General features: G+C 41.6%; 1 protein-coding gene across 5 annotated transcripts in view; it reads left to right on the top strand.

Moving 5' to 3' along the window:
* DPH6 (diphthamine biosynthesis 6) overlaps nucleotides 1-26,733 on the top strand; it is a 238,385-nt gene that overhangs the window by 168,852 nt on the left and 42,800 nt on the right. For 2 of the 5 annotated variants that reach the window (XM_081861069.1, XM_081861068.1), the window contains exons 13-14: nucleotides 1,016-1,258; nucleotides 20,504-20,909. In XM_081861069.1, coding sequence (XP_081717195.1) covers nucleotides 1,016-1,258; nucleotides 20,504-20,909 — 649 coding nt within the window. Of the gene's footprint in view, nucleotides 1-1,015; nucleotides 1,259-20,503; nucleotides 20,910-22,006; nucleotides 22,165-26,733 lie in introns of those variants that run through there. The other 3 variants (XM_081861070.1, XM_081861071.1, XM_081861072.1) reach the window with 3 other exon arrangements.

Raw genomic sequence — 26,733 nt, 5'->3', positions numbered from 1 at the left:
AATGTTTCTACACCGTTTTCAGAAGCAACAATCTATGTAAATTACAATATATTAATCAAGCCTGGAGGTGGCCAAGGCATAAGTGACTAATGCCAGATCCAGTTTCTCCAGAAAAGGGTGTAGTTGGTATATAGGATAATAAAACGACAAAAACTCTAGGCTGTTATCATCGCTACCACAACACGGGCATCCAAGAGTTGGGCTATACTACAACTGCCTCAAGCCTGTCAGATAAGGCAGTAAAGGTAGAAAAATAAGTGAAATGTTATTTGTTTATACCTCAGTTCATATGAATATTGTGTGAATGGAATTTGCATAGCTCATTTAAATTAAATGCAAAGTAATGCTTAATCTTATGCAAATTTTGCAATATATGTGTATAAAAAGTACACAAATCACAGACAAATTAGCATTGCAAAACTTTTCAACCCTAAACACAACCAATGGCTCTTTAAAAAATATTTGTGAGATTGTCTTATTCGCTGAGGGGAGGGAAGGGAAGAATTACTGTTTGGAGCCAACGTACCACAAGGAATGATGGTGACCCTGGCATGTCTGCCTTAAATTAATGAGAATTGTTGCTGACTAGAACATGTCACAGTACCTCCTCACCCTACCCCCTGTTTTGTGCACTTGCGAGTTGACAGGTTGTAAACAAATTTACTTGAAATGTGACACAATCTTTTATTGATACCTTGGAAATATTGTGACTTTGTGAGAGGTTAAATTTCCATATTTCTAGCCTTACCTGTTCAGTTCATTGCTGATTTGTCTGAAGGTGATTATGCATACATGGACCTCCATGTATTAACTTTCCAGTTCCAGCTTATTACAGTGCTGTACTTTTTTATGATGCAGCTAAATCCCTGTCAGAAATGACCTTTACTCTGGTTTTCTTGCTTCTTTTGTACGAATGTTAAGAGATGATTTTGCAATATCCTCTCACAGTGAATGTAGAAGACAATTTCACCACTTTTCTTAATGTTTTCCCCCTACTGTTTTCCCTCTCTTCTAGGTGGGAGATATTCTCTACTGTGCGGGGCAGATTGCCCTAGTGCCGTGTACGATGCAGCTTGTCAGCGCAGGCATAGAAGCAGAGGCCTTGGTTTCCTTAAGCCACGTTGAAAATGTCCTCAAAGCCATGAGCCACAATGCTGAACTCCACCATGTACTTATGGCAAACTGTTATGTAACTGACAGCAAGTACATTCCTGTCGCTCAAGCTGCTTGGCAGAAGAAATTAAGAGAACTTAAAAAGGTATATGTAATATCAATTTTCGTTCCCCTCCCCACCCGCTTTGAAAATAACAGTTTGTTATTTTCCTCCTAACTTGAAGTCATATCAGAACATTCTCAGTGCATTTCGTTGGGGTTCAAGTAAGACGGATATAATAAGGTTTGATTGAGCTGTTTTGTTCTGGCTCATAAGTGGCTGTGCACGATTGAAACAGAAAATTGCTTAATAGAAAGATATATTCATCACCAAGTTTGTCTTCATCCCCCAAAGCAATAACTGAAAGAACCAACTCCAGCTAGAAACTTTTTGAAAAGTACAGTATTTAGTCAATGTGCCCATATCCTTTTCTTCAGGAAGGTGAAAACAAAATAAAAGAAAAAAAAATCCTTCCAGTAGCACCTTAAAGACCAACTAAGTTAGTTCTAGGTATGAGCTTTCGTGTGCATGCATCTGAAGAAGTGTGCATGCACACGAAAGCTCATACCTAGAACTAACTTAGTTGGTCTTTAAGGTGCTACTGGAAGGATTTTTTTTTCTTTTATTTTGTTTTGACTATGGCAGACCAACACGGCTACCTACCTGTAACTGGAACTTCAGGAAGGTGGTTTAATTTCTCATCATGCTTTATGGGCTCTGCACTTATTTACTTAGATAACTTAAGAGTTCATCTTTTGCTGACTACGTTTCATTTTATTCTGAAGAAGTTTTAAAGTAGTAAGTATCACAGTTATATACCCCTCTGGAATAGCATGGCACAAAGGCTGGGTCTGTATCAGGAAGGGGAAATCAATGAAAACAACTCCTCCTTCAGTACTGGATCTCTGCCCCTTCAGTCTATTAAGATTGATTTTTATGACATTCGTAACAACCGGGTTTAGATATAGAGGGTTGGATCCAAAGGTTGTGCAAGCAGAACACAATTGTGCAAGCCATCTTTCCACATTCCTCTTCTCCCTTGGAGCCTCCTGTGTGCCTCAAAAGCCTCTTTAGAAGGTCATTTACACTCCTGGGAGGCTGCAGTTGAAGGAATTGGCACCAGTTGTGAAAGTCTCGTCTCAGTAATGGATGAGAGCCAGTAAACTGCAGCTCAAACCAGATAAGACTGGGGCTTCTGTTGTTTATGGTTTGGTAACCTCTAGGTTAGATTATTGCAAGGCATTAAACGTAGGGCTGCCTCTGAAGACAATTCGGAAACTTCAGCTGGTGCAGAATTCAGCTACCAGGTTGCTCACCAGGGCCAAACAGTTTGAGCATATACCTCCAAACCTGTCCCAACTGCACTAGCTGCAGTTTGTTGCTGGGCCCAGTTCAAAGTGCTGGTTTTGACCTATAAAGCCTTAAAACAGCTCAGGACTGCATTTCCTCAATATGATACAACCTGGACCTTGTGATCATCATCTAAGACCCTTATTTGTTTACCTCCTCTTTTCACCCATCTTGCCATTCATCTTCCCAGCCAAGTTATTCTTCCTAGCTGGCTGAGATGCTCTGACTCAACACCTTTGAACATCAGAGGTTGAGCCCCGCTGTTCCCAATACACTGCCTGACTTCTCACTCTACAGCTTTCTGGAATACAGTCTCTGCTGACAACACAGACACATGCCATGCTGTTTCACATAAGTTTATTTTGCACCTAAAGCGTCCTTTCAGGCTTATTCGACCATGTATTTTAAAAAGTCTGTGGACAGCCCTCTCCTTCATTACCATTCTCTAGACCAGTGATGGCCAAACTTAGCCCTCCAACTGTTTTGGGACTACAACTCCCATCACCCCTAGCCAGCAGGCCCAGTGGTCAGGGATGATGGGAACTGTAGTCCCAAAACAGCTGGAGGGCCAAGTTTGGCCATCACTGCTCTAGGTCAACCCTGTGGCACCTGTAAAGGGCTTGACTCTGAAATAAAGTTTGCTGAAATAATAAACCCATCTTTTTCTTTTTAGATCATCTCTTCAGTTTCATCTGCAGTTTTTTAGCTGTCAAATGACTGTTTCCATCACTTACAAGCTCCATCCACCCAGGTCTTTATTCTTGTTGACATCTGCCATATCATAATTACTTATTGGGATGGGAGAGGAAACAAGTACAACAAAGATAATTATCATCATCATCATTTTGCTGTAACTGCTATTGCTTGATACAAGCAGAAAACTGCTCTAGCAAAATAGCAGTACATTTCCCAACACTATTGTGTGTGTGCACACAGTACCAATTCAGCTTAAATAATGGTCAAATACACTGTAAAAGTAAAAGTAAGCTGAGGATCATCTCATGAAGTTTAGATTTGCAGAGTTTAGAAAATTAGTGTTTCCCTTTATTTATTTATTTAAGATGAAGTCATTTAGAAGTGGCATTTTATGGCTGCAAGATATCAAGTGCATGTCATCATATTTTTGAAAAATGGTTTCTAAAATAAACTTCCGGAAAATATTTAGAAAGTGCTCCAGCTACCCAGCTTACTTCTGTTATTATTTTTGTCCTGTGGTGCTTTGATGCATATGGTCATACTGAAAATTTAGGAGTATCTCTTTGGCAATGAAGGCATACAACAGTCAACCTGGAGAGATGCATGCATATTCACACAAGAGAGAGAAGGGCAATAGAAGAAAGTTCAGGATCCCAATCCCAGAAATTGAGTTAATTTTCTATATGTCCATCAGGCACCTTGTATTCATAGCTTGCAAGGCTCTTGGATTAATCCTACTCAGTATAATATAATTTAAAAATAAACACAGCATTGAAGATAACCATCTGTATTCTTTTCACAAACCTGCATTTATTATTCTTATTCTTATTATTACCCCGCACATCTGGCTGGGTTTCCCCAGACATTCCGGGCAGCTTACAACATATCTAAAAACAAAATAAAAACATCAATCCTTAAAAATTTCCCTAAACAGGGCTGCCTTCAGATGTCTTCTAAAAGTCCGATAGTTGTTTTATTTCCTTGACATCTGAAGGAAGGGCGTTCCACAGGGAAGGTGTCACTACCGAGAAGGCCTTCTGCCTGGTTTCCTGTAACTTCACTTTTCGCAGTGAGGGAACCAGCAGAAGACCCTAATATCCATGCAAATATTGTTTTCTTTGTAGGGTTGTGATGTGTTTCTTGGCAGAGGCTCTGATAGTTCTGTGGTAGGGCATTTGCTTTGCATGTGGAAGGTTCCTAGTTTAGTCTTGGGTATCTCCAGGTAGAGAGACGCGGGTGGCTAGCCTAGGACTTGCCGATCAGAAGGTTGGCGGTTCGAATCCCCGCGACGGGGTGAGCTCCCATTGCTTGGTCCCTGCTCCTGCCAACCTAGCAGTTTGAAAGCACGTCAAAGTGCAAGTAGATAAATAGGTACTGCTCCGGCGGAAAGGTAAACGGCATTTCCATGCGCTGCTCTGGTTTGCCAGAAGCGGCTTAGTCATGCTGGCCACATGACTTGGAAGCTGTACGCCGGCTCCCTCGGCCTGTAAAGCGAGATGAGCGCTGCAACCCCAGAGTCGGTCACGACTGGACCTAATGGTCAGGGGTCCCTTTACCTTTACCTTTACCTTATCTCCAGGTAGGGCTTAGGGAGATTTCCACCTGAAATCTTGGAGAGCCACTCACTGCCAGTCAGTATAGACAAAAGTGAGCCAGAAGCTCTGACTCATTATAAGGCAGCTTCCTGAGCCCTGTCCCAGGCCTAGAATTTTCTCTTCTTAAAAATGGTTTGCATTTTCCTCTACTGAAAAAGAAGTAACAATGTCATTATCTAGCATGATGATATTATGAGTGATTTTTGCTAACTCATTCCCTGTAATTATCAATATAAAGAAAATAAACCATATGGGTTGTAGTCCACTTATTTTGGATGGGACAGATGGCATTATTGATGGATGGAAAGATTCCAAATGTTTATAGTATAATGAAATAGCAGCAACTAGTTGCAAGAGTTCATTCTCATTCACTCAGGCATATTATTGAGTTGTGGTTGAACTCTATCATTTACTAACAGCTCTTTAAGGACATTGCAGAGCAGTTGTTACATAAAGGGCAACTCTGTGAAAAACTCCCAAGATGTGGTGCTGTTGTCCCCCGGCTTCAACTAATTGTCTCCTCATTGCCCTTTCCAGACAAGTGACCAGCTAATGAAATTGAAGTGCATGGCAGAGAAGCTAAGTGTGATAGCATCATCACACAATGTGTAATGATACAAAACATGGTGCATTGGGGATGGTGGCACACAAAATGTCTCGTTTCACACATAGGCAAATGTATAGCATAAATTCTATCTTTGTCTTCTTTGGCGACCATACATAGGCTGCAATAAATATAACATTTGGTTTTGATATGGAAGGCAGTGATTCTAATCTTATTTATTGTTTTCTTCTCATTCATCAGCTGCTTTGGATGGGCGTTGTCTGGAAAAGCAACCTAATTTATTTTTTAAAAACAATAATCAATACATAAATCAATAATTTTCATCAAATAATGAAGCTCACTGGGGACTCTTGCACCAGTCACTGTGCAATTGCCTATCCTGTTTATCAGAAACGTTTGCATGATTCAAATTACAATTATAATGCACGTCATACTATTAAAACTGCTTCACCAAGCACTTCTGTATGGAATCAGATTCCAAGGAAGGAGATTTTGACTAAACATTAAAAATAACTTTCTGAAAGTAAGAGCTGTTTGACGGTGGAATGGAATATGATGGATTCTCCTTCATTGGAGGTTTTTAAGCAGAGGTTGAGTGACCATCGGTCAGGGATTCTTTAGCTGTGGTTCATGCATTGCAGGGAGTTGAACAAGTTGACGCTTAGGGTCCCTTCCAACTCTACAATTATATGATGCAGAAAAGCCAGGTCAGATCATTCTGTTTTTGTCACATAGAGTGTAGCCAAAACCAAAAGTATCGGCTTTCTTTTTGTATGAAAAGTGGTGTACTAAGAAAACAGTGATGGTTATTTGGGATGGTGGCATTGGAAGCGCATTCCACTATATCTGTAAAGCCTGGATAAGTTGGAAGTTATTTCCTACCTCCCTTTATCCCCATCCCTATGTCACCTCCCAGCTGAACGGCTGTTTCTCCTGGCCTCAGAGAATGTATACATTGGCGGCTGCAGCAGCAGCAGCAAGCAAAGGAAGGGATGAGACAGGAAGCAGCCAAGCAGGGAGGGAAATGGGTGTAGAAAATCAAGATGAGGGAGCCTAGAGTGAGGATTGGAACATAGTAGAACCAGGAATTGGGCAGGTGGTGAATGGGTGGGATGGCTAGGGAGTGGGAACCAAAGAGTAAGAGGAAATGGGAAAGAGGCTAGGCCCATCTCTTCACCTGAAACTACAAGAGCCTCCTGGGGACAATGTGGATCTCTTAGACTTTGTGTTGCATCCACTCAATCACTGTATCCTTGGAAGAATCACAGAACAGCAGCAGAAAAATTAATCACGTTGCTCTCCTTTTTAGAAAATCTCTTGTGGTTATATTAATGCAGCTGGTCATGCTATTGAGGGGAAACCAATTAGTTTGAAAGATATTGCTATAAGCTTCTATGAGGTCCCGTATAAATCCAGTTGAAAAGTTATAGATATAATTAGCTAGTATCTTCTGCCATATCAGGATTGCGGCATTTATTTTGCATTGAAATGTTGTGAATGTTCATTGACTCTAGCATTTAAAAAGCAAGATTCCTGTACAAAACATCCAGTAAGGGTGAGACTTTCATCTTGTGTCTTACAAATTTCATTTCCCAAGGGCCAGGATTAAAAAAAAACCCCACGCTTTTGTATTCTTGTGAGGTAATTATAACGTAAATATTTAACACAGGTCACACTTAGATAGAACTCTAAATGTCTTTGGAATTGCTGTGCCTTTTGAAACTGGTCCACAAAGGAACATAAAAAGATTGTAATGCTTTTAAAAAAGCAAACAGATAAGAATAATCAGGGGAAATAGGTCAGTGAAATATGCTATACATTTTGAGAAACCTGCATAGATTGCAGCATTTATAATTGAACATAGTCACTGAAAGAACGATGAAATGGTGAACAATGAAGGACATGGCTTAAATGGCTTTAACTATAGCCTTTAAAAAAAATGTATAAAAATGCATGAGATTAATAAATGAGAGACAGAAGAGAGTGTTTGACGGGAACAAGGTGAGGATTGATTCGAACTCCCCTTTCACATTTGTGTCATCTTTATTTCAGTATTATTTTTATTGTAAGAACCTTTTAATCATACCCTGCTTTCCTAAAGTAGACTAAGGGTAAGCCAGATAAATAAACAAAACAATAACAAAACTCATGATTACCAGGATGAATAAATACTGTATTGTATCCTGAAGGCAGCATGGGTGGATGGAACTCTGAGCAATAGTACTAAAGGGGGAGGGTATACCTGTGACAAGGTCCTGCTTTCCAGAGTGGCGCTGTTATGCATGCCCATGGCAGGTGGATGGGAGCATGGAGAGAGGGAGCATAGCAAGGAAGTTTCTTGCTAAGCCAAGAAAGAGGATTTATGGGAAGGACTCAGGCTGCAGGGGAATGTTTAAGCTCTGCCCCAGTGGTAACATACAAGCCCTCAGGCCACACCAATTCAGGACCAACCCATTCCGAATCTCACATGTTCATGCAGGTCTGCCAATTTCTAGTACAGAAAACAAGCTCAGTGATGCTCTGTTCATATGGAAGTGCTGGAAATAGGTACCTCCAGCATGGTGTCAACTGTAAAATGTCATAGCAGGAAAATCTCTTGCCTCTTGCTCTTTCAGCAAGAAAATCTCTTGCCTCTTGCTCTTTCAGCAAGAGGGTCCCATACCCTATTTAGATAGTGAATATTTCCATGATACCTGCTAAAATGGAGACAGTTATATTTACTCTAGCAAGGGGAAGCAAGGCGTTCTATTCCCCTCACCATGTACTCTCTGTCTCTCCCCCCAAACTGGCACTCATTGGCTACTGAGCATGCCCAGTCCTTACTGGTGTGTTTTGAGAAATCCTCCCTTAAGTTTGCAGTTTTGCAGTCGTAAGAGTTCTAGTGAAAATACTGATACATATCTCTTTTTATCTGTTATGGCCTTACCTCTTTCAACATTCACCACCTGACTTTGCCGTTTCAAGAAATGAGCTCTTGAAGGGCTTCAAAGAAAGGAGACCATTGCTCTCCCACTGAGAATCTGCCCAGATCTGTAAGAACATGTCTGTATAATGTTTGCTATGGAATAGAGAAGATGTGTCCAGGCCATGGGAGAACAGTTCAAGGTGATCCCCCCCCCCCCGAGACAGTTCCACAGCCTTGCCTACCCATGAGCTCAGTATGTTCTGTTCCTTTATTTATAGTGCTCAGTGTCCGCTTACCTTATTAATTCGCTCATTTTGAATTATATCTGTGTCAATTTTACCTGCCACTCTGAAAGGCCAGGGACCCTGACTAAAAACGCTTCTATTTGGAAGTCAGCCACATTGAGTTCCAAGGAGCTTACTGCCAAATAATTGGGCTTTGGAAATGTGAGATACAAAAGTAGTATATCTGGTCCTTTTTGTTTTGCTCTCATTCAGGCCTGGATACTTACAGTGACTTGAATGTGAACTACTGCTATTTTAATGCTGCTTTAAACTTTCACACAGCACACAGTGCCAGCCACTGACCCAGCAACATGTATGCCAGCTCAGCAGTGAATAATCACTTTAACTGCTCTGTGTTTTTCTTCTTCATCCATGAAGCAGAATAAATGCTTTTGGCTTGCATAATGCATTCTTATAGCACTCTGTCAGATCTCTTGTTTGTGATTTGGGGTTTTCATAACCCCCACTCACCACTCACTCTTGTGTGTGTGGGTCTGTCTGGAAAAAAATAAGAGAATATATATATCTGCCTTACAGTGCAATCCTATAACAGATCTACTCCAATGGAAGTCCTATTGAGCTCAGCTGGGCTTTCTCTCTGATAAGTAAGTCTAGAACTGCAGGTTTTGCTTTGTATAGATCTACAGTGTTGACCTGCAAAAATTAGCATAGTACTCATAATTGGTTATTTATAACAACAAGCCTTTAGTTTTCAGTATAAAGTCTAACAGGTATTTTTTGTTGTTGTTAAAAAAAGTTGTCCAGTTAAGTACTAATAGACGAGTAACATAGCACTGACATATGTTGAGTTTAGCATTGCAATAGGTTAATCATCGGTCAATGGAACCTCAGTTTACACTAACTGCAGTTGAGCAATTAAAATGTTGGCTTCCAGTGTCTAGAGATTGACATGGGAAACTGCTGAGCCTATTAGCTCTTTCGGCAGCCTTTGCTACCATGGGTGTTTGTCACAACCAATGGACCTGGCAAGCTTTCTTGGCACTCCTTTTGAGGGCTTGCATTCCTTCCTGGCAGGAAGCTGGTGATAGTGAGAGGTTGCGGTTAATTACCCAAGGACCTTCCCTCTGGGCCAACCATTTATAGTTGCTGCTTGGTCCAAAGTTTTTAAGAGCGAATTTGTAGCTGATTGTCCACACCTTCAGCCACATGTCACTGTTATTAGAGAGTGGGTGTGGGGTTTTCCTTTGCACGCTAATTGTCTCTTGGTGCCCCATCTCTCCTCTGAACTGAGCTGGCAGACTGACAGCTCACACAAGTTAGAAGTGGTGTCAAGCAGCAGATGGCTCCCCCCTCACGTCCACCTTGGTGTGGTACTAAGACTGGGCCGTCCCCTATTGTCAACGTTTAAGCTGCTCCTGCAACTTCATATTTGGACTATTGCTATACTAGTTACCATATTTTTCCATGTATAAGGTGCACCCTATTTGTGGGGACTCAGTATTAAGAAAATTGGGGGGGGGGGTTGCACAGAATTGTTGAGCTTTGAGGGGGATTTCCCAGAGTTGTTAAGCTTTTTTGGGGAGGTGTCAAAAATCGCTCACACAAGGGCCAACGCTTACACTCGCACGCATACCCAAATAAACCTATCGTCAGCCTGATTGACGCAAGCAGCCGCCGATCGCAGTTCCGATTGCCGCAACAGCGCAGCAACACACTATTGGCACCAGCCCTTGCCGCAGCAAACAAACACCCACCCTAGCACCGCTACAAATCTCCTGCTCACGGCTGCACCCAATCTCCCCTCCCACCAATGCACCCAACTTTTTAACATACTTTTTCGGTAAAAAAAAATCATCTCATACACAGAAAAAATGGTATATGAATAATTGTTGCACTTGTCATAGAAGATCTGTTAGTTTTTGAGAAAATATTGAATAGCCGAGAGTGTGAGAATGACCTCTCCCCACCCCCACCCCATGAATTCAGGCATGAGAAGCTGCCTTATGCTGAATCGGACCACTGGTTCATCTAGCTCAGCATTGTCTGCCTTGAGTAGTAGAGGCATTCAAGGATTTCAGATGGGATCTCTCCCAGCCCTACTTGAAGATCCTGGGGATTGACCCTGGCGCTTCCTGAATGCAACTCAGGTGCTCTGCCTCTCCTATTGGCCTTCTAAATCAAAGGCATTGCTTTTCTCTTATTTCAAATGGCCAGCATTTCCTCTCAGGCATAATACTGTGACTATGTTGGACTAAACCGCTGTCTCTTTCTCTGCCATCCTAAGGGCTACTAAAAGAAAAGAAAAAGAAATATTAAATTCCTGCACCATATTGCCTGGAGTAATTTCTGGAGTAACACAATGCTGCATGTTAGCTAAAGGTTAACCAAATTTCCCTCCATGTGGGGTAGGAAAAACCCATAGCCTTTTTTTAAGGAAGGTTTTGGTTTACCGTACTAAAGGAAGGGACCAAGTATTTTTCCCCCTCACTGGTTTTAAACTTAGAAAGAAGGGGGGGGGGAGTATTGCATAGCACCTGGAGCAGGTATAAGGCATGTCTCTGCTGCAAATGATCAGAAGTAGGCAGCGGAATTGATTGGTTCAGCACTAGTATTAGCATATGGTAATTACGTTCTGGGTTTCTATGAGAAGCCTAAGATTGCAGTAAAGATTTTATTGTAGCCATTCAACTCTCAACTTTTGGATGAATTTCACTCTTTGAAGGCTAAGTATACTTTCAAAGACATTTTACAGATATCTAAAAAAATTCCACTCTGTATTGAAATAAAGCATTTCAATGAAATATATCCATTAAATATTGTGAAGTTGGCTCTTTTTATCATTGGAACGTACCTTTGCATCTGCTTTTTATTATTTAGACCTTTTCTGGCCTTAAAACCCCCCTTAACTCAGTTTAGCAGTCTCCCTCCAAGAGAGGGTATTTTTGACACCACACAGAATAAAACTTGGAGACTGATAGTCTGTGATCAGATTCCATGCGACAGACGTGATCTGCTTCTACTTTATATTGCTATCAATTTATGGCTTTGTTCCTTAAATAGTTATGCTTCTTCCACATTGTAACAGATATATTGAATTATGTATGTTTGAGAGGTATTTCAAGGAATCTTAACTTTAATCATTATTCTTATCTTGTCTTAGGAACCCATAGTTTGGCAAGAAAAATAGCCTTTCAATATGGCAATTATTTTCTTATCAATTTCATATTTTCATATCCTTGTGTTTCACTGGCATACAGTACTTGACTTTACATTTTAGCTCTGCAGGAAATATTTTAAACATTATTATTACAAAGGGAGAAATCAAAAATCAAAGTGAATTCTTAGTACAATGCTGTGGTGCAGGAAGGTGCAATTGCTGTTAACAGCAGCCTGCATTATACTCTAGAACTAACTCACAGCTTGACAGAAAGTCCCTGCTGGGGAAGAAATGTAGGGGAACTGGCAAGAGTTTTACCACATTTGCTTCCTGCTGCTAATAAGCTTTAACCTGTTTCGTTTTTATTATGCTTACTGTTTAGATATTTTGCTTCCAAAATTATTTCTGTAGCACTGAGAATACTTTAAAAGGATTGTGGCACGAAGGACCATTTTAATATTTAAGACTGTCAGCAAGGGAGATTATAGGCCGTAATGAGTAAGGTGGCTGCCTTCTGCTTATTGTGATTTCAAAGTTCAAGCACTGAACTCAAAAGATTAAGGATAGCGAGTGGCTAATACATACAGTTTGATGTACATTTTACTGCTCTGGAAACAGTATATTTATTGGTGTTCTTTCTACTAGTCTGATATATTTGCAGATTTTTAATTTTTTCTGTATGCGATATGTATGTATGCATTTAATTATATGAGTAAGTTTCCTGTTAGCTCTGTTGGTTAGAGCTTTGTGCTAATAAAACCAAAGTTGCAGGTGTGATCCTTGTATGGGCCAGCTGCATATTCATGCATTACCGGGGTTGGACTAGATGATCCTGCACCAGCCCTGGCACCACTACCATAACGTAAGTTATGGACCCTCGTACCTACGGGACCGCCTCTCCCGGTATGCCCCGTGGAGGACCTTAAGGTCCATAAATAGCAACACCCTAGAGGTCCCAAGCCCCAAGGAAGTCAGATTAGCCTCAACCAGAGCCAGGACCTTTTCAACACTGGCTCCGACCTGGTAGAACTCTGTCTCATGAGACCAGGGCCTTGCAGGATCTGATTTCTTTCCGCAGGGCCTGGCCTTCGGCTTGGAATCAACTTGATCCCCTTCCCCTCTTTCCTTTTTCCTTTCTCCTTCTGTGATGGAACTCCTATTTGGGGACTTCCCTGGCTTTTTTCTGGCCCATGTAGGACCAGTCTGGATAGTTGGCCTTGGTGAAGATTTGACGTTTTCATCCCCAAAAAGGTTTTGATATGAGTTTCTACTGAAATGAGGTTGCATTTTAATGTTGTATTTTAATCTTGTTTTTAAGTTGTATTTTAATCAATTGTTTTTATACCTGGTGTTAGCCGCCCTGAGCCCAGTCTTGGCTGGGGAGGACAGGGTATAAATAAAATTTATTATTATTATTATTACCATAACGTAAGTGAACTTTAGGCCCAGTACCTTTAGGCTCCACCCTGTGCCCTCCAGGTGTTTTGGACTACAACTTCCATCGGCCCCAGCCTCTATGACAGTCAAACCTCGGTTGTCAAACGTAATCCATTCCAGAAGCCCGTTCGGCTTCCGAAAGGTTTGACAACCGAGGCGCAGCTTCTGATTGGTTGCAAAAGCCTCTTGCACTAAAGTGGAAGCTGCATCAGGCTTCCGAAAAACTTTCGAAAACCGGAGCATTTACTTCCAGGTTTTCGGAGTTCAGGAGCCAAAACGTTCAGAAACGGAGCCATTTGACAACCAAGGTTTGACTGTACTCAGAAATGGCCACTGCATAGCGGCAGTAATTTCCTGGTAGCAAGTTGTTCGTGTATGATGGCAATGCAAATTTTCCCCCAATGTTTGTGCATTGAAAAAGTTTACAATAGTATTCAGTACATATGAGGAGATGCTCATCTATTAAAAATGCTTGCTTCATAGAGTTAACTGCCACTGGAAGCAATTTGAGGAAACTTAATAAGACTGCCATTTTTTCTACGCTACCCGTCCTGAAACTTTCTTGGCAGCTAAAAGGCCAGAATTTACATTTGCTTACAATTATTTGATTGTTAAATAATTAGTCCCATTACTTTTTTTTCTTGTTTTTTTTTGCACAGATTACCTGTCTGCTACTTTTGCTGTCCAAGGAAATGGAGATTCTTTGTCATTTGGTCTATTCTAAATTAAAGAAAATGAATACTGAATTGCTAGTTCTATAAAGAACGTGATGGGATCATGAAAGTGAAAGATAATGCTACCTTAAGGAGTTGCAGTTTTTTAAAAAAAAATCTTCAGTGGCAGTTTTGATTATGATAGTGACAGGATTAATGAGCCTATAAATTATACATTTGAAAGTTTCCTCACAGTGTCTGCATAACAAGAGTGCACCGGTTTAAGCTTCAGAACAAAGTATCCTTACCAACAATAGGTTTGTCACTTGCAAAGTAGAGATTCCACTAGGAAAACTGCAGAGGAAAAAGTCAAAGTCTTTTAGAAAAGAGAAAGAGAACTCGGCTTATTCACAGCTATATCAATGGACCATATAAATCCCTTGAGTGTTTCGGTTATTCCAGTGGATGAATCTGCCTGGTAGTCACATCTGCAAGCTTGTCTTGTAAGCATCCCGAAAGTACATTATCCTACAATTTCTGCAAATTATCTGCAATATATAGAATAACTGTTTGTGCCATTTGAAAACAGTTCCCAAGTTCAGTTGTTTTTGAAAGCGGGTGTCACGCAATCCTGCCCTGACCTTTCAGAGCACTGCATTCGGTTTTTATTAGTTCGATTGATCACCTGATTAGAGGTTTCTTCTGTGTACAGCAGTCTATCTGAATAGCAGAAGCTGTAGGATTGGGCACTTAAATTGCTTAGTGTTTTAGAAATAAAATCCATGAGATTGAAGCCGCCAGGTGTTTTTCTCATTCGGTCTGTTATATAAATTTGAGAGCAGATTTTCTATAATCTATCTTATTATGTAGGCAGTTATGCTGTTGTTTCCCATTTTCAAATAAGAAATACTGATTGCAAAGAGATAAACATTTCCTTGGGTCCTTAAGGAGCAGGTATTACATGAAACTGCTTGAATTCATTTTTGCAAGCTGCCAGATTTTGTTTCCATAAGGATTCTTCCTCTTTAAAAAAAATGACATGGCTAAGTGTTATACATTGAGGTTGTTTGCTGAAACAAGGCTATTGTATATCCGTGAGTAAAATTCTATGGTTGAGTTTAGCTGGTGGTGCAATTTGGACGTTTTCTTTTAAATAATTGAACATATTATCTAACATTTACTGTGGAATTTCAAAGGATGAGACTACCATTATGTACAAGAGGAACAAGGACTGAAGAGCCATATAGCTAGAAAGCAGGAGGAAGGAGGCGGGGGATAATGGTTGGCTAAAAGCAGGGTTTGTCATGGGAACAGTCTTCCTGCACTGATTGTGTCATCCTAGCAAAGAAGAGACTACGAAAAAGAATCCAAGCTAGCATTTCATTGCTCTTCGCACTACTGTTACTTGAACTCGAGTCTACAGAAAGACTAAGCAGTTGAAAAATATAGCATAAACCTGTAAACTGGGGGAGGCTGGGTGATTCTTATCAGCGCTAGGTTCTTGGCTCTGTTGCTGGTTTCCAAAATGGAAACATTCATAATCTGTAAATTAATACAAATACGTTGTGGCTTATTCAAGGAAAGGACACAGGCGAATAGCACAGTGTTTTATTGAGAGCAGAGTTTTATTGATTGTGAGCAGCAGCTGCGGAACGAAGTCCCCAGCTTGCAGAGATCAATTGCACTCAGTTACAATTTGGAAAATAGGTACTAAGGGATCAGTTGGTGGAAGTGCTGATAGTGGTACAAGAAGTTGCAGTGGTAGAACATGCAAGTTCTAATAAGATGAGGCACAATAGTGTCCCAGTTACTTCTCGGGTAATTTTTAGGATCTTCATGTAAAACGATGGTCATTACTGACAGGATGGTCATAAGTTCCAAGCGGATACAGTGGTACCTCGGGTTACAGACGCTTCAGGTTACAGACTCCGCTAACCCAGAAGTAGTATCTCGGGTTAAGAACTTTGCTTCAGGATGAGAACAGAAATCACACGGCGGCGGCAGCAGCAGGAGGCCCCATTAGCTAAAGTGGTACCTCAGGATAAGAACAGTTTCAGGTTAAGAACGGCGCTCCAGAACGAATTAAGTTCTTAACCCAAGGTACCACTGTATTCAGAAAAAAAGGAATTGCTTACTTAATACCAACCTGAATCTAATTTTGTAGGGTTGTTTATAAATCTGCCAGAGCACTGTTCGTGTGGTTGCCAACTGTAGATAATCAACCAAGGAGGCAGGATTTCTATTGTCTTGCTCCTGGCTACCAGGCAGTGATCCAAAGGTTTAAAAGAGTTTGTGCATATACATGTATATTCTGTCCAGAATGGATGAACCCATGGAGGTCAGCAGCAATGATGGTGTGTGTGATCCCACTCTTCCTCTCCAGGTGTTGATTAAGAACAGGAATTTTAGAGGCCATATGAAACCACTTGCTTGCATATCTCAAATTCAGACTCATTCCGAGTCTCAGAATCATAGAATCTTAAGAGTTGGAAGGAACCCAAGGGTCATCCAGTCCGACCCCCTGCAATGCAGCGGAGTCTTAAAATAATGTTGAACTATATACTTTTTTATCTAAATTATATCATGCCTGTTCCCAGTTTACTGAAGTCTATTCATATGTCGCCCTTTAGTCTAATGCTTGCAGAACCAGAAATGTTTTAAAACACCTGTGAAGATACTACACAACTCAGGCTTTCACAGACCTCCAGGGAAAGGTTCTTTCGATTAACACTACCTGTGATCTTTTAAAGAAGCAGCCCAAGTTCATATACTGGATATCAGGTGTATAGCCAGTGCCTTTTTTTGGTATTATTATCGTGACTGCTCTTGGTGGGTTGTAGCTATTCTGAATGAGATTCTTTATTTCTTGCAGATGAGTTCGTTCTTTCAATTGTATTGTGAAAACTTCAATAGAAGAAGAAAAAAGATACATATGAGCTAGTTAAGGAAGAAGCTTTATGCGTATGCATTTATACCCCACCCATCTGGCTGGGTTTCCCCAGCCACTCTGGGCGGCTTCCAACCGAATATCAAAAACAATACAGCATCAGACATTAAAAACTTCCCTAAACAGGGCCGCCTTCAGTTGACTTTTAAAAGTAAAATAGTTGTTTATTGCCTTGACATCTGCTGGGAGGGAGTTCCACAGGGCAGGCGCCACTACCGAGAAGGCCCTCTGCCTGGTTCCCTGTAACCTCACTTCTCGCAGTGAGGGAACTTCTAGAAAACTATAGAAAGTAATGAGATCAGCCAACCACATTGTACATCAGACATGGCATCTGAATAGTGTTTCATGTAGTCGAGAATGAAATACCGAATTTTTCACCCTATAGGACGCACTTTTTCCCCTCCAAAAATGAAGGGGAAATGTGTGTGCGTCCTATGGGGCGAGTGCAGGCTTTCGCTGAAGCCTGGAGAGTGAGAGGGGTCGGTGCGCACCGACCCCTCTCGCTCTCCAGGCTTCAGGAAGCTAGCCACAAGCCTTGCAAGCCCGGCGGGAGTTCCCGCAGGCTCGCAAGGCTTGCGGGCAGCAGCCTGCAGCCCACAAGCTTGGGGGACAGCGGGGAGGCACGCTGCGCCTTCCCGCTGTTCCCCGACCTGGTTTGGAGGCTGGCGCTGGGGAGAAGCGCCGCCATCCCGCTGTTCCCCGACCTGGTTTGGATTCCCCAACCTGGTTTGGGGGGGGGAATAAAGGAATTTCCCCCCCTTTATTCCCCCCCCCAAAACTAGGTGCGTCCTATGGGCCGGTGCGCCCTATGGGACGAAAAATACGGTACATAATCTCCTACGTGCCAGGGGATGATAATTCATGTTTTGGTCTCAATCAGAAACCGAATCAGAACATGAATCCATATAGCTCAGTCTACTCTGACTGGCAGCAGCTAAGGTCTTGAGATGGAGTCCTTCCCAGCCCTCCTTCAGATGGTTTAAGTAGAGATGCTGGGATAGAAACTTCTATTGTGCTCTACCACTGAGCTCTGGCATGTCTCCCTAAGGGTTGTAACCTTCTCAACAGGTGAAGCTGGAAAAAGGCATTCCTGATCAGTGATGCAACCTTAATGCAGGTGTACTTGAGAACATTTCTGGCCATTGGAATCCAATCAGGCCAAGTCAGCTATCATTTTCTCAGCCTTAGCTGTACTTGCCTTGTTAAGTCCAGAGACCACTGGATCAGGGTGAGAATGGCAGGAGGTGGTGTGGTCACTGTACCCATGCACATCACAATTGCAATCTCTGAACAATGTATTCAGTGTCATTACATTTGCACTGAAGAAAAAGGGGCAGGATTCAAATTCTGCAAAACGCACAGGCAATATCATGAGAACATGAGCACCCATCCCTGTCCTTTCAAGAGCATCATTATGTACATCTGTCAGGCTTGTTACTCATGCCACCAACATTGGTAGCACTTGCAGCATTTCTTGAGTTACATAATTCTAAGGCATGGCTTGGATAATTTCTGTGTTGAGAGAGACCGAGATACTCAGTAATAAAATAATCTAACAGGATATAATTGGAAACGGTTTCTCAAACATTTCTCTGTTCTGCAAAACTAGCCTCTCTGTTTTTAAAAACAAGTTGGAGGCCATTTGACTAAGAGTTTCTGCAGCAATGGTGGGGGCGAATTAAATTACTGGAAGCTCCATCACACAAATCCATACTTTAAAGGTTGAGGCCTCCGTAAAATGTGCGCTTATATGAATATGTGGGCGCATGGTGCACGGTCTTTCACTTGCAATGATGATCATTTGTTTGAGTTTGAAATTGTACTTTTGCCTTGGCCTAATTCCTGTGTATTTCTTTCCATATTCTAAATGGCAGTTGAAGGCAAGCAGAAATACAAAGTAATTGATTTAACAACCTAAGACAAGTACAAGAAAGTCGGAAAGTTTTGTCTCAATGCTTGACTTGACCCAAGACAGCTTTTTAAGACTTATTTTCTAAACAGTACCTCAGCACCTTGGGCCAACCAAGTGGCCTTTAAGCCTGAATGAGCATGACTTTTTTTCTGTACCATAAAGCTCCAGTATTCATCTTTTCAAACTGTTCTGCAGTACTGGAAGCAGAATTATATTGACAAGGTTAGAATTCATCTCCTGGAGGGAGAATTCTGTGCTACTGTTAAGTGCTAATATAACATTTATGTGTTGGTACCTTAATAACAGCCCCAGCTTACCTAATGAAACTACTGAAAGCAAACAGTACTACTACTCCGCGAGATTTTATTATGACTGAAGTGACTGCAATTTGAGGCAAATTATCCCTATTTTTGTTCCCATATCAAACACAGACATGCTAAAGAAATTGCTACAAGTTTTGGTGTGGAATTAGACTTCACTATCGTTAATCTAGATGTAAGTGCATTTTTCATGTAAACAGCTCACGAGGGTCAAGCAGCAGAGACTTTGCTGTGGAGGAAAAATGCTTGTCAATAACTTTGTGAGTGAATTTTGAAATAAAGTGTCTGCAACCTGTCATTATTCCTTCCTCTCGAAGTCAAGAGTGAGTGGATGAAAATTGAGCATGTGAATTGAAAGCAGAGTGAGTGTTATGGCCTTATCGACCCCAGGTAAAATTACTGTTTTAACTTGTAATTATTTTTCCATTCAGGGGTCAGACAATGGGCCGTATTTACTATTCTGAACTGCAATGTAAGCAAATTGGTATATCAAAAAGTTGCTACCAATACATGGACAGGCAAAAGGAAGCCTCAGTTTTTAACATTGCTTAGCATGTGGTTTCTTTCAAGAAATGCAAAAGAAAGTAAAAGGTAGGAATATAAAAGTTTTTTAAAAAAAATTGAAGAAGAACAAGATATATTTGTTAATAAATTCCATCTACCCCTAACAGACAGGACAGCCTCTCATCACTGTGGCAACAGAGGCTGCAAGGCCTTCCTGCTCCTTTGGCTTACAAGAAACTTAGATCCCTAGCAACCCAACACTCACCCCCCCTCCACCATAGCCCCTGTGGCTTCCTGCAGCGCATCTCAACATGTGGCCGGCAGGTTGGATGAGTTACGGGCATTATGTGAATGAGTTTGTTTCTGTACTCTCAAATCAGGGACCAGCACACAGTCCATCATTATTACTCAAGGTTTCAGTGAGTTCTCCAGGCATGTTGGCAGGGGATTCATCAGCCTTGGAGCCTGCTCTGTCTGGGGATGGAGCTCAGACATCTTGGGACTGGGCAAGTTGCCAAGCACTTTCTCTGTGGGGGCGGGGGGAGCATTTAAAAAATAATAAAAAATCTAGAGCTTTTAAATACTCAGAGTAGTCTTGTCAGATGGCAAGGGTGGCTGCTCACAAGTAACCAGGCAGGACTCCGACCTGTCTTTTACAGGTTTTATTTAGGTGCAAACTATTTACAGTGTAGAACCCCAAAGTTCATGTCTGACTCAATCGCTAGCAGAATCTGGGAGTGCCTGTTTCCTGGACCTCCTCCAGCATAAAAGCCTCGTTACGCCCAGCCTTTTCCTTCCATCTTTGTGCTTTAGTCTTCTGCGCAGGGTGGGCGACGGAGGGGGCATGCTTCCCTCCTGGCTGGCTTTGCCAGAAGTGGTGCTGAGGCTCCCACCAGCATCCTCTGGTCCTTTCACTTCTTCCCCACTGGAGGTGGGGTTTTCCTCATCACCAGACGAGAAACTGCTTCGCAAGATTTTCGGAGGCTCCCTGTAACACAACTGCCCCTCTGTTTCCCACCCCTGTTCTGATGGCAGTTCCCTGACAAGTCTCTTTTAATTTCTAGGCAGAAGATGAAGACATGAATAACGATGTGCCTGCCGCATATGGAGAGCTGGCTGTGATAGTGGTACCTTCCCTTCCCAGAGCTGCCTCTATTGAATGGCATGTCATTGCAGCAGTAGATGAGCAACAGCAAAGGCAGAAGGTTGTGCTACTGAGGTCACTTGAGAACTTCCAAATTGAATGTGAAGCTGTGCGGTCCTGTGCATCTTGTAGTGCAGCTATTTCCATGTCCTTAAACCTGACTTCACCATCAACATCTACAATCAGCTTAGACAGTGTCCTGCATGACGTGGTGGAAATGTTTAAGCAAGCAGTAGAGAAGCTGTCAGGAGACGGTGACACAACTCCTTTGGGTTTTAGAACTTTCTACCGAAAGAATATCGTTGACATGGAGGCACTAGAAGCAGGTAAGTTTCTGACTTGTCTACATACATATTTGTAAGGTAAAAGTAAAGGGACCCCTGACCATTAGGTCCAGTCGTGGCTGACTCTGGGGTTGCGGCGCTCATCTCACTTTATTGGCCGAGGGAGCCGGCGTACAGCTTCCAGGTCATGTGGCCAGCATGACTAAGCCGCTTATGGCGAAGCAGAGCAGCGCATCGAAACGCCATTTACCTTCCTGCCAGAGTGGTACCTATTTATCTACTTGCAGTTTGACGTGCTTTCGAACTGCTAGGTTGGCAGGAGCAGGAACCGAGCAACGGGAGCTCATCCCATTGCGGGGATTCGAACCGCCGACCTTCTGATCGGCAAGTCCTAGGCTCTGTGGTTTAAACCACAGCGCCACCCGTGTCCCTTTACATATTTGTAGTCGCCTCAAAAAAATACCAATTTCCAGAGTGGTAGCCCTGTTTGCCTATTGCAACAAAAATAGCAAACAGGCTTGTGGCATCTTGAAAACCTAATCAATTTAGTCTCTCTGACCAATTTAACCAGAGCTTTCATGGGCTAAAGCCTGTTTTGTCAGATGCACAGAGAGAAATCTGTATGTGTACTGAATGGCAATTAGATGAAAAAGTACAGTAATACAATAACTGAACTAGAACTTAAATGCATAGGAAATAGGCCTAGCAACGCTTTACAGCAGCAGCTTGGTAGTAATTTACTCGGCGCATCAGAGATGAATGTGTAAACAATACCTGTAGCTTGTGGTGAACCAATAACGGGCCAGTACCCACAAAAAAAAAATACTTTTCAACAAATCTGACACCAGAAGCTTATTCACCATAAATCTTGTTGCCTGTGGCTTGCTCATACTTCTGACCTTTTCTCATGGAATACTGAAATGTGAACGATCCATCAGATCAGGTCATCATTTGTGCCAGGGCATAATGGCTTAGCTCCAGAAACAGGCTTAGCCAAACTTCCCATTTAAAGTGGGCTTTTGGAAATGTGTATTTAGAGTCTTTCAAATGCTTGGTATATAATCACAGATTTATTTTGGATTTTGGCTAAAATACAATGTGTAGAAAAGAAAGAAATCGGACCCATTTTGTGGTTTTAGACTTTTGATGATAGTACAGAAATCTTGCTCATTAAATTGGAAGAAGCTGCTCAAGGACTTCAGTGATGATGCCACCCTAAGACTGTACCCTAAACAGCCTTGGCCCAATATAACTGAAGGAGCATCTCCACCCCCATCATTCTGCCCAGACACTGAAGTCCAGCGCCGAGGGCCTTCTGGCGGTTCCCTCACTACGAGAAGTGAGGCTGCAGGGAACCAGGCAGAGGGCCTTCTTGGTAGTGGTGCCCGCCCTGTGGAACACCCTCCCACCAGATGTCAAAGAAATAAACAACTATCTAACTTTTAGAAGACATCTGAAGGCAGCCCTGTTTAAGGAAGCTTTTAATATTTGATGAATTATTGTATTTTAATATTTTGTTGGGAGCCGCCCATCTGGCTGGGGAAACCCAGCCAGATGGGTGGGGTATAAATAATAATAATAATAATAATTATTATTATTATTATTATTATTATTATTATTAGACATGCATCAAGAAAGAACAGTTGCCGTATCATTGCTACCAGAAGATAAGATCAGCAAACCACAATAAACACTAATGTCCATACAATACTTCATGTATGTGTATGCAATAGTTAACTGGATCAGGATCACTGCTTGTAATAACGTTTAGTGGCAGTTAGAGAAAATTACTACTAAACACATGAAAGGGTGAGACTTATCATCATGCATAATGAGCTAATGAGTAGAAATTCTGTTAGAGAAAGGAGACAAGTTCTGTGTGAAGAATTTGCTTCCACAGACATAATCCTTTAAGATTGATAGTAGCTCAGAATATAATGGAGAGTTTCTTATCCCATGACATGAAAAAAAATGGTGTGTTCTTTTTTGTGGAGAGAGAGGATGAGCATGTAGGAACCTGAATTTTGGGCAGAATAACCATGATCTTCATAATGCTATCATTCATAAGACATTAGCTGGACACTGGGAAATTCTTCCCATTAATTCCCCTGCTTGTCCAGTGGTACCTCGAGTTAAGTGCTTAATTCATTCCGGAGGTCTGTACTTAACCTGAAACTGTTCTTAACCTGAAGCACCACTTTAGCTAATGGGGCCTCCCGCTGCTGCCGCGCCGCCAGAGCACGATTTCTGTTCTCATCCTGAATCAAAGTTCTTAACCTGAGGTACTATTTCTGGGTTAGCGGAGTTTGTAACATGAAGCGTATGTAACCTGAAGCGTTTGTAACCCGAGTTACCACTGTATGTGTAATAGCAGGTTTGAGAAACCCACAAAGTGGTCCAGCATGGATCCACCACTTGGATCTGTTGCTGTAGAAAGAATCCTCTTACACCTATATGCCAGGGCTGCAAAATAGCTGCAGATCTCATTTTATTCTTACAAAAGCTAGCAGAGTTTTGTCTTTGTCTTTGTGAGTAGAGATCAGGCTTCCATTGGTGACTCACATATGCGCAAACATTTTTTAAAAAGATATTTGCAAAACTCAACTGATCCATATTAATTAGCTGACATAAATGTTAGCCCTCAAAGATTGTACTGTCCTATTTTTTTAAACCTAACCTGCAGCACTATTCAAAGGAAATTCAAGTTGACATTGCTTAATAGATTTAAAATATAAAAATAGAAAGCGATAAAAGTGTGGCATAGAATAAGCACAGCTAATGTACGAAGCAAAGAATGAACATATAGCCTGACAGAATATTATTTATTGTGCAGTGCTTTGTTTAAGAGCTGATAGAACATGCATCTAGCTTGCAAATTGTGTTATCATCTTTTCTCTTGCAAATCCCAAATGTTTCAAGAGATGTATAATGGTTCTGATAATAAGCTATATAGTTTTTTCTTACATTTGACAATAGGGTTTTCTTTTTAAAAATGTAAGTATACAAGGAAGAAAGATTAGTTTGCAGTAGTTCTAAGGGTATGAATAGGTAAACTTGATCCTGTAAATTTGTTCTATCTGGGGCAGCTAAATTTTGTTTATTTAAAACATTTATTATTTGCTCTCCTGTACGGCAGCAGTCCCAGAGAGGGGTACGTTAAAAAGTTCAAATACAATGCATATGATGGAAAGAAAACCAACGCAATAATAAACCAGTGACTCAGACATTAATGTTCAGCAAACACACAGGTGAAAAGGTATGTCAGATGCATCTAGGAGTTCCACAGCCTGGGTGCTATTACAGAGAAGGCCCTCAGTAATGACATAAGAGCATAAGAATCTTGCTGGGTTAGGCCAAAGGCCCAACTAATCCCACAACTTGTTATCACAGCAGTAGCGCTCTTCCCTCCTGTGGCTGGCATTCAGAAGTCTGCTGGGAAAATTCAACATAGTGCTACAGCAATCATTACATAAGTGAAAGCACTACAGTTTGCCAGGCAGAGTAAATCACTCCTCTCTGTTGGGATATTCCATTTCACCTTAAGGTACAGGCATGAGACTGTTGTGTGTCACATGTCTGTTTACACTCCAGCACAGCTTGCTGGGAACTACTGTTTGTGTATAGCTTTTGCTTATGCTACTTGCTTTGGACATGAAGGAGATAAGACATGTTTTTCCTTTTGTCCTGATGTAAGCTGAATAAATATGCTCAACACAGCCTCTTCCTGCCACTTCTGTTGCGCAGCGTTATTTACTCTGCTGAGTGTGCGTGCCCAGCTTCTGAAGGCTTCTGAAGCTAGGGTTGCAGTTTCACACTGATCCAAGGATTGGAGATCACCCAGCACACCGGCCGGTGGGCTGGGGCCAGCTGGGGGCCTGCCAATTGCCCCCGATTCCTTGGCTGCATCCCAACACTCTCCTCCCCCATGAGCTGCTCTGGGAGTTCTCCCAACCCCTCCCCGCAAGCCAATTCCAAGGTGGAGGGGAGGGAGCTAAAGCCACATTGCTCTAGTCAAAGTCATTGCACAGGCTTCAACTAGTGGGACTCATTAGTTGAATCTGGCACACTACCGGAAGTGGAAGTAGAACACAGCAATCTTGGCTGGTAGCCATGATACCCTTACCCTTCATCAATTTGTCAAATCCTCTTTGGAAGCAATCCAAAATTGTGGCTACCATTATGTCTTGAGGGAGCAAATTCCATAGTTGAACTGTGTACAGGTGGTGACCCATTTTGCGCATGTCCAATTGATGTGCCACCACTGACGCACAGGTTCTTTTGGGCCCAGAAGATGGCAGGGTAGGGGGGGCTTATGTGTGCTCCGCTGACACATGTGGGGGCCAAAAATGTACTGTTGCCAGCTGTAGTGTGTGGAAAAGTGATTTCTCTGTACTGAATCTCCATCATTCAGTTTGATTGGATGGCTCTGAGTTCTAGTATCCACTTCATGCAAAATCATACATCTCTCTCATGTGTCCCTTACTCACCTTTTTATAAATGAAAACGGCCCAGATGTTGTAACCTTTCCTCCTTCCTTACTTTACCATTTTGGTGACTCCCACATAATCAATTTCAGATGGTTATGGTGCTCCCTGTAGATCTTAATGCATGGGCAGGTCTATATGAGTGAAGGTTCTCCAGGCCCCAAGTTGTACATAGCTCTGTAAGTCAACATGAGCAGCTTGAACTTAGTCTGTAGCAAACTGGCAGCCAGTTTTCAGAATCGGTGCTAAGCCTTTGAATTCATTATAACATGACCTTAAAACCATTTTCAGAAATCTTCTGTTAAAAAAAAAAGCATCCTAGGTTAGAAAATCAAGGTAGAACCTTCATGTCAGAGCTTTTTTGCATATTCCCTTGAAAACCTCTTTTTAAGTATTTTTTAAATGATTTTTAAATGATATTTATATATTTATATTAATTATTACTACCTTTTTACTGCCTGCTTTATATTTAGATGGTGTAAATTGCTTTTATGTTAATTTAACATCAACACTTCTGATTTTATTTTTTCCTGTTTCTACTTTATATGTTTCATGCTAATTCGGCTTGAAAATAAAATTAAAAAGATTAGCTGTTTACCATGCTGGGTCTTAAATGGGGTGGATTTTTCATTCTGGCATTATTTCAAGCCTTGCTTAGGTTTGCCCTTAGTTTAGGGGCCAATTCACACAACCACTTCATTGCATGATGGCTTTGCAATGGTTTGACTTTTGTAATGTGTTCTGCTTTACCGATTGGATGCCATATTCAGAAAACCAGTCATGTCTGAGACCAAACTTCACTGTCTTAGGCAATAGATGTAGCTCAGTTGTAGACGGCACACACTGCGTGCCAAAGCCCCATGTTAAATCTCTGGAATTGCCAGGCAGTGCTGGGAAAGATTCTTGTCTGAAAGCCTGGAAAGCAGCTGCCAGTCATTATATGGAGTCAGCCAAGATGCTATGGACTACAATTCCCATCAGTCAGAGCCAGCACTTCCATTTGTCAGGGATTATGGATATTGCGGTCCACAAGATCTTTCAGGTGCCATTTTAGCTGCTTTAGTATGGGCAATACTGAATTAGATGGATCAATGGGCTGACTTCTATGTTCCATGTGCTATTTCTTTATTTTACAGTATAGTGCCTTACCCCTTAAGTTAGGTAGAGCCTGAATTATTTTGAGCATGTTATTTCCTTACCCTGTCTATAACAATTCCAAGAAAGCTTTCTATAGCCCTGCTTTTCAACAGTCTTTGATGGAAATTGGAACAAAGACAAACACCAGTTAACAACAAGAAAATGATCGGAGCTTTAGTAGCCATTTTGGTCCCACAAAGCAAGAAATCTGAAGCAAGTGAAACAATGATGCTCATTTTAACCAA

The sequence above is a fragment of the Podarcis erhardii genome (genome assembly GCF_964252035.2).
Source record: "Podarcis erhardii genome assembly, chromosome: 1".
Lineage (NCBI taxonomy): Eukaryota > Metazoa > Chordata > Lepidosauria > Squamata > Lacertidae > Podarcis > Podarcis erhardii.
The sequence above is the reverse complement of the archived record's forward strand: the minus strand, read 5'-3'. Positions and strand labels throughout refer to the sequence as shown.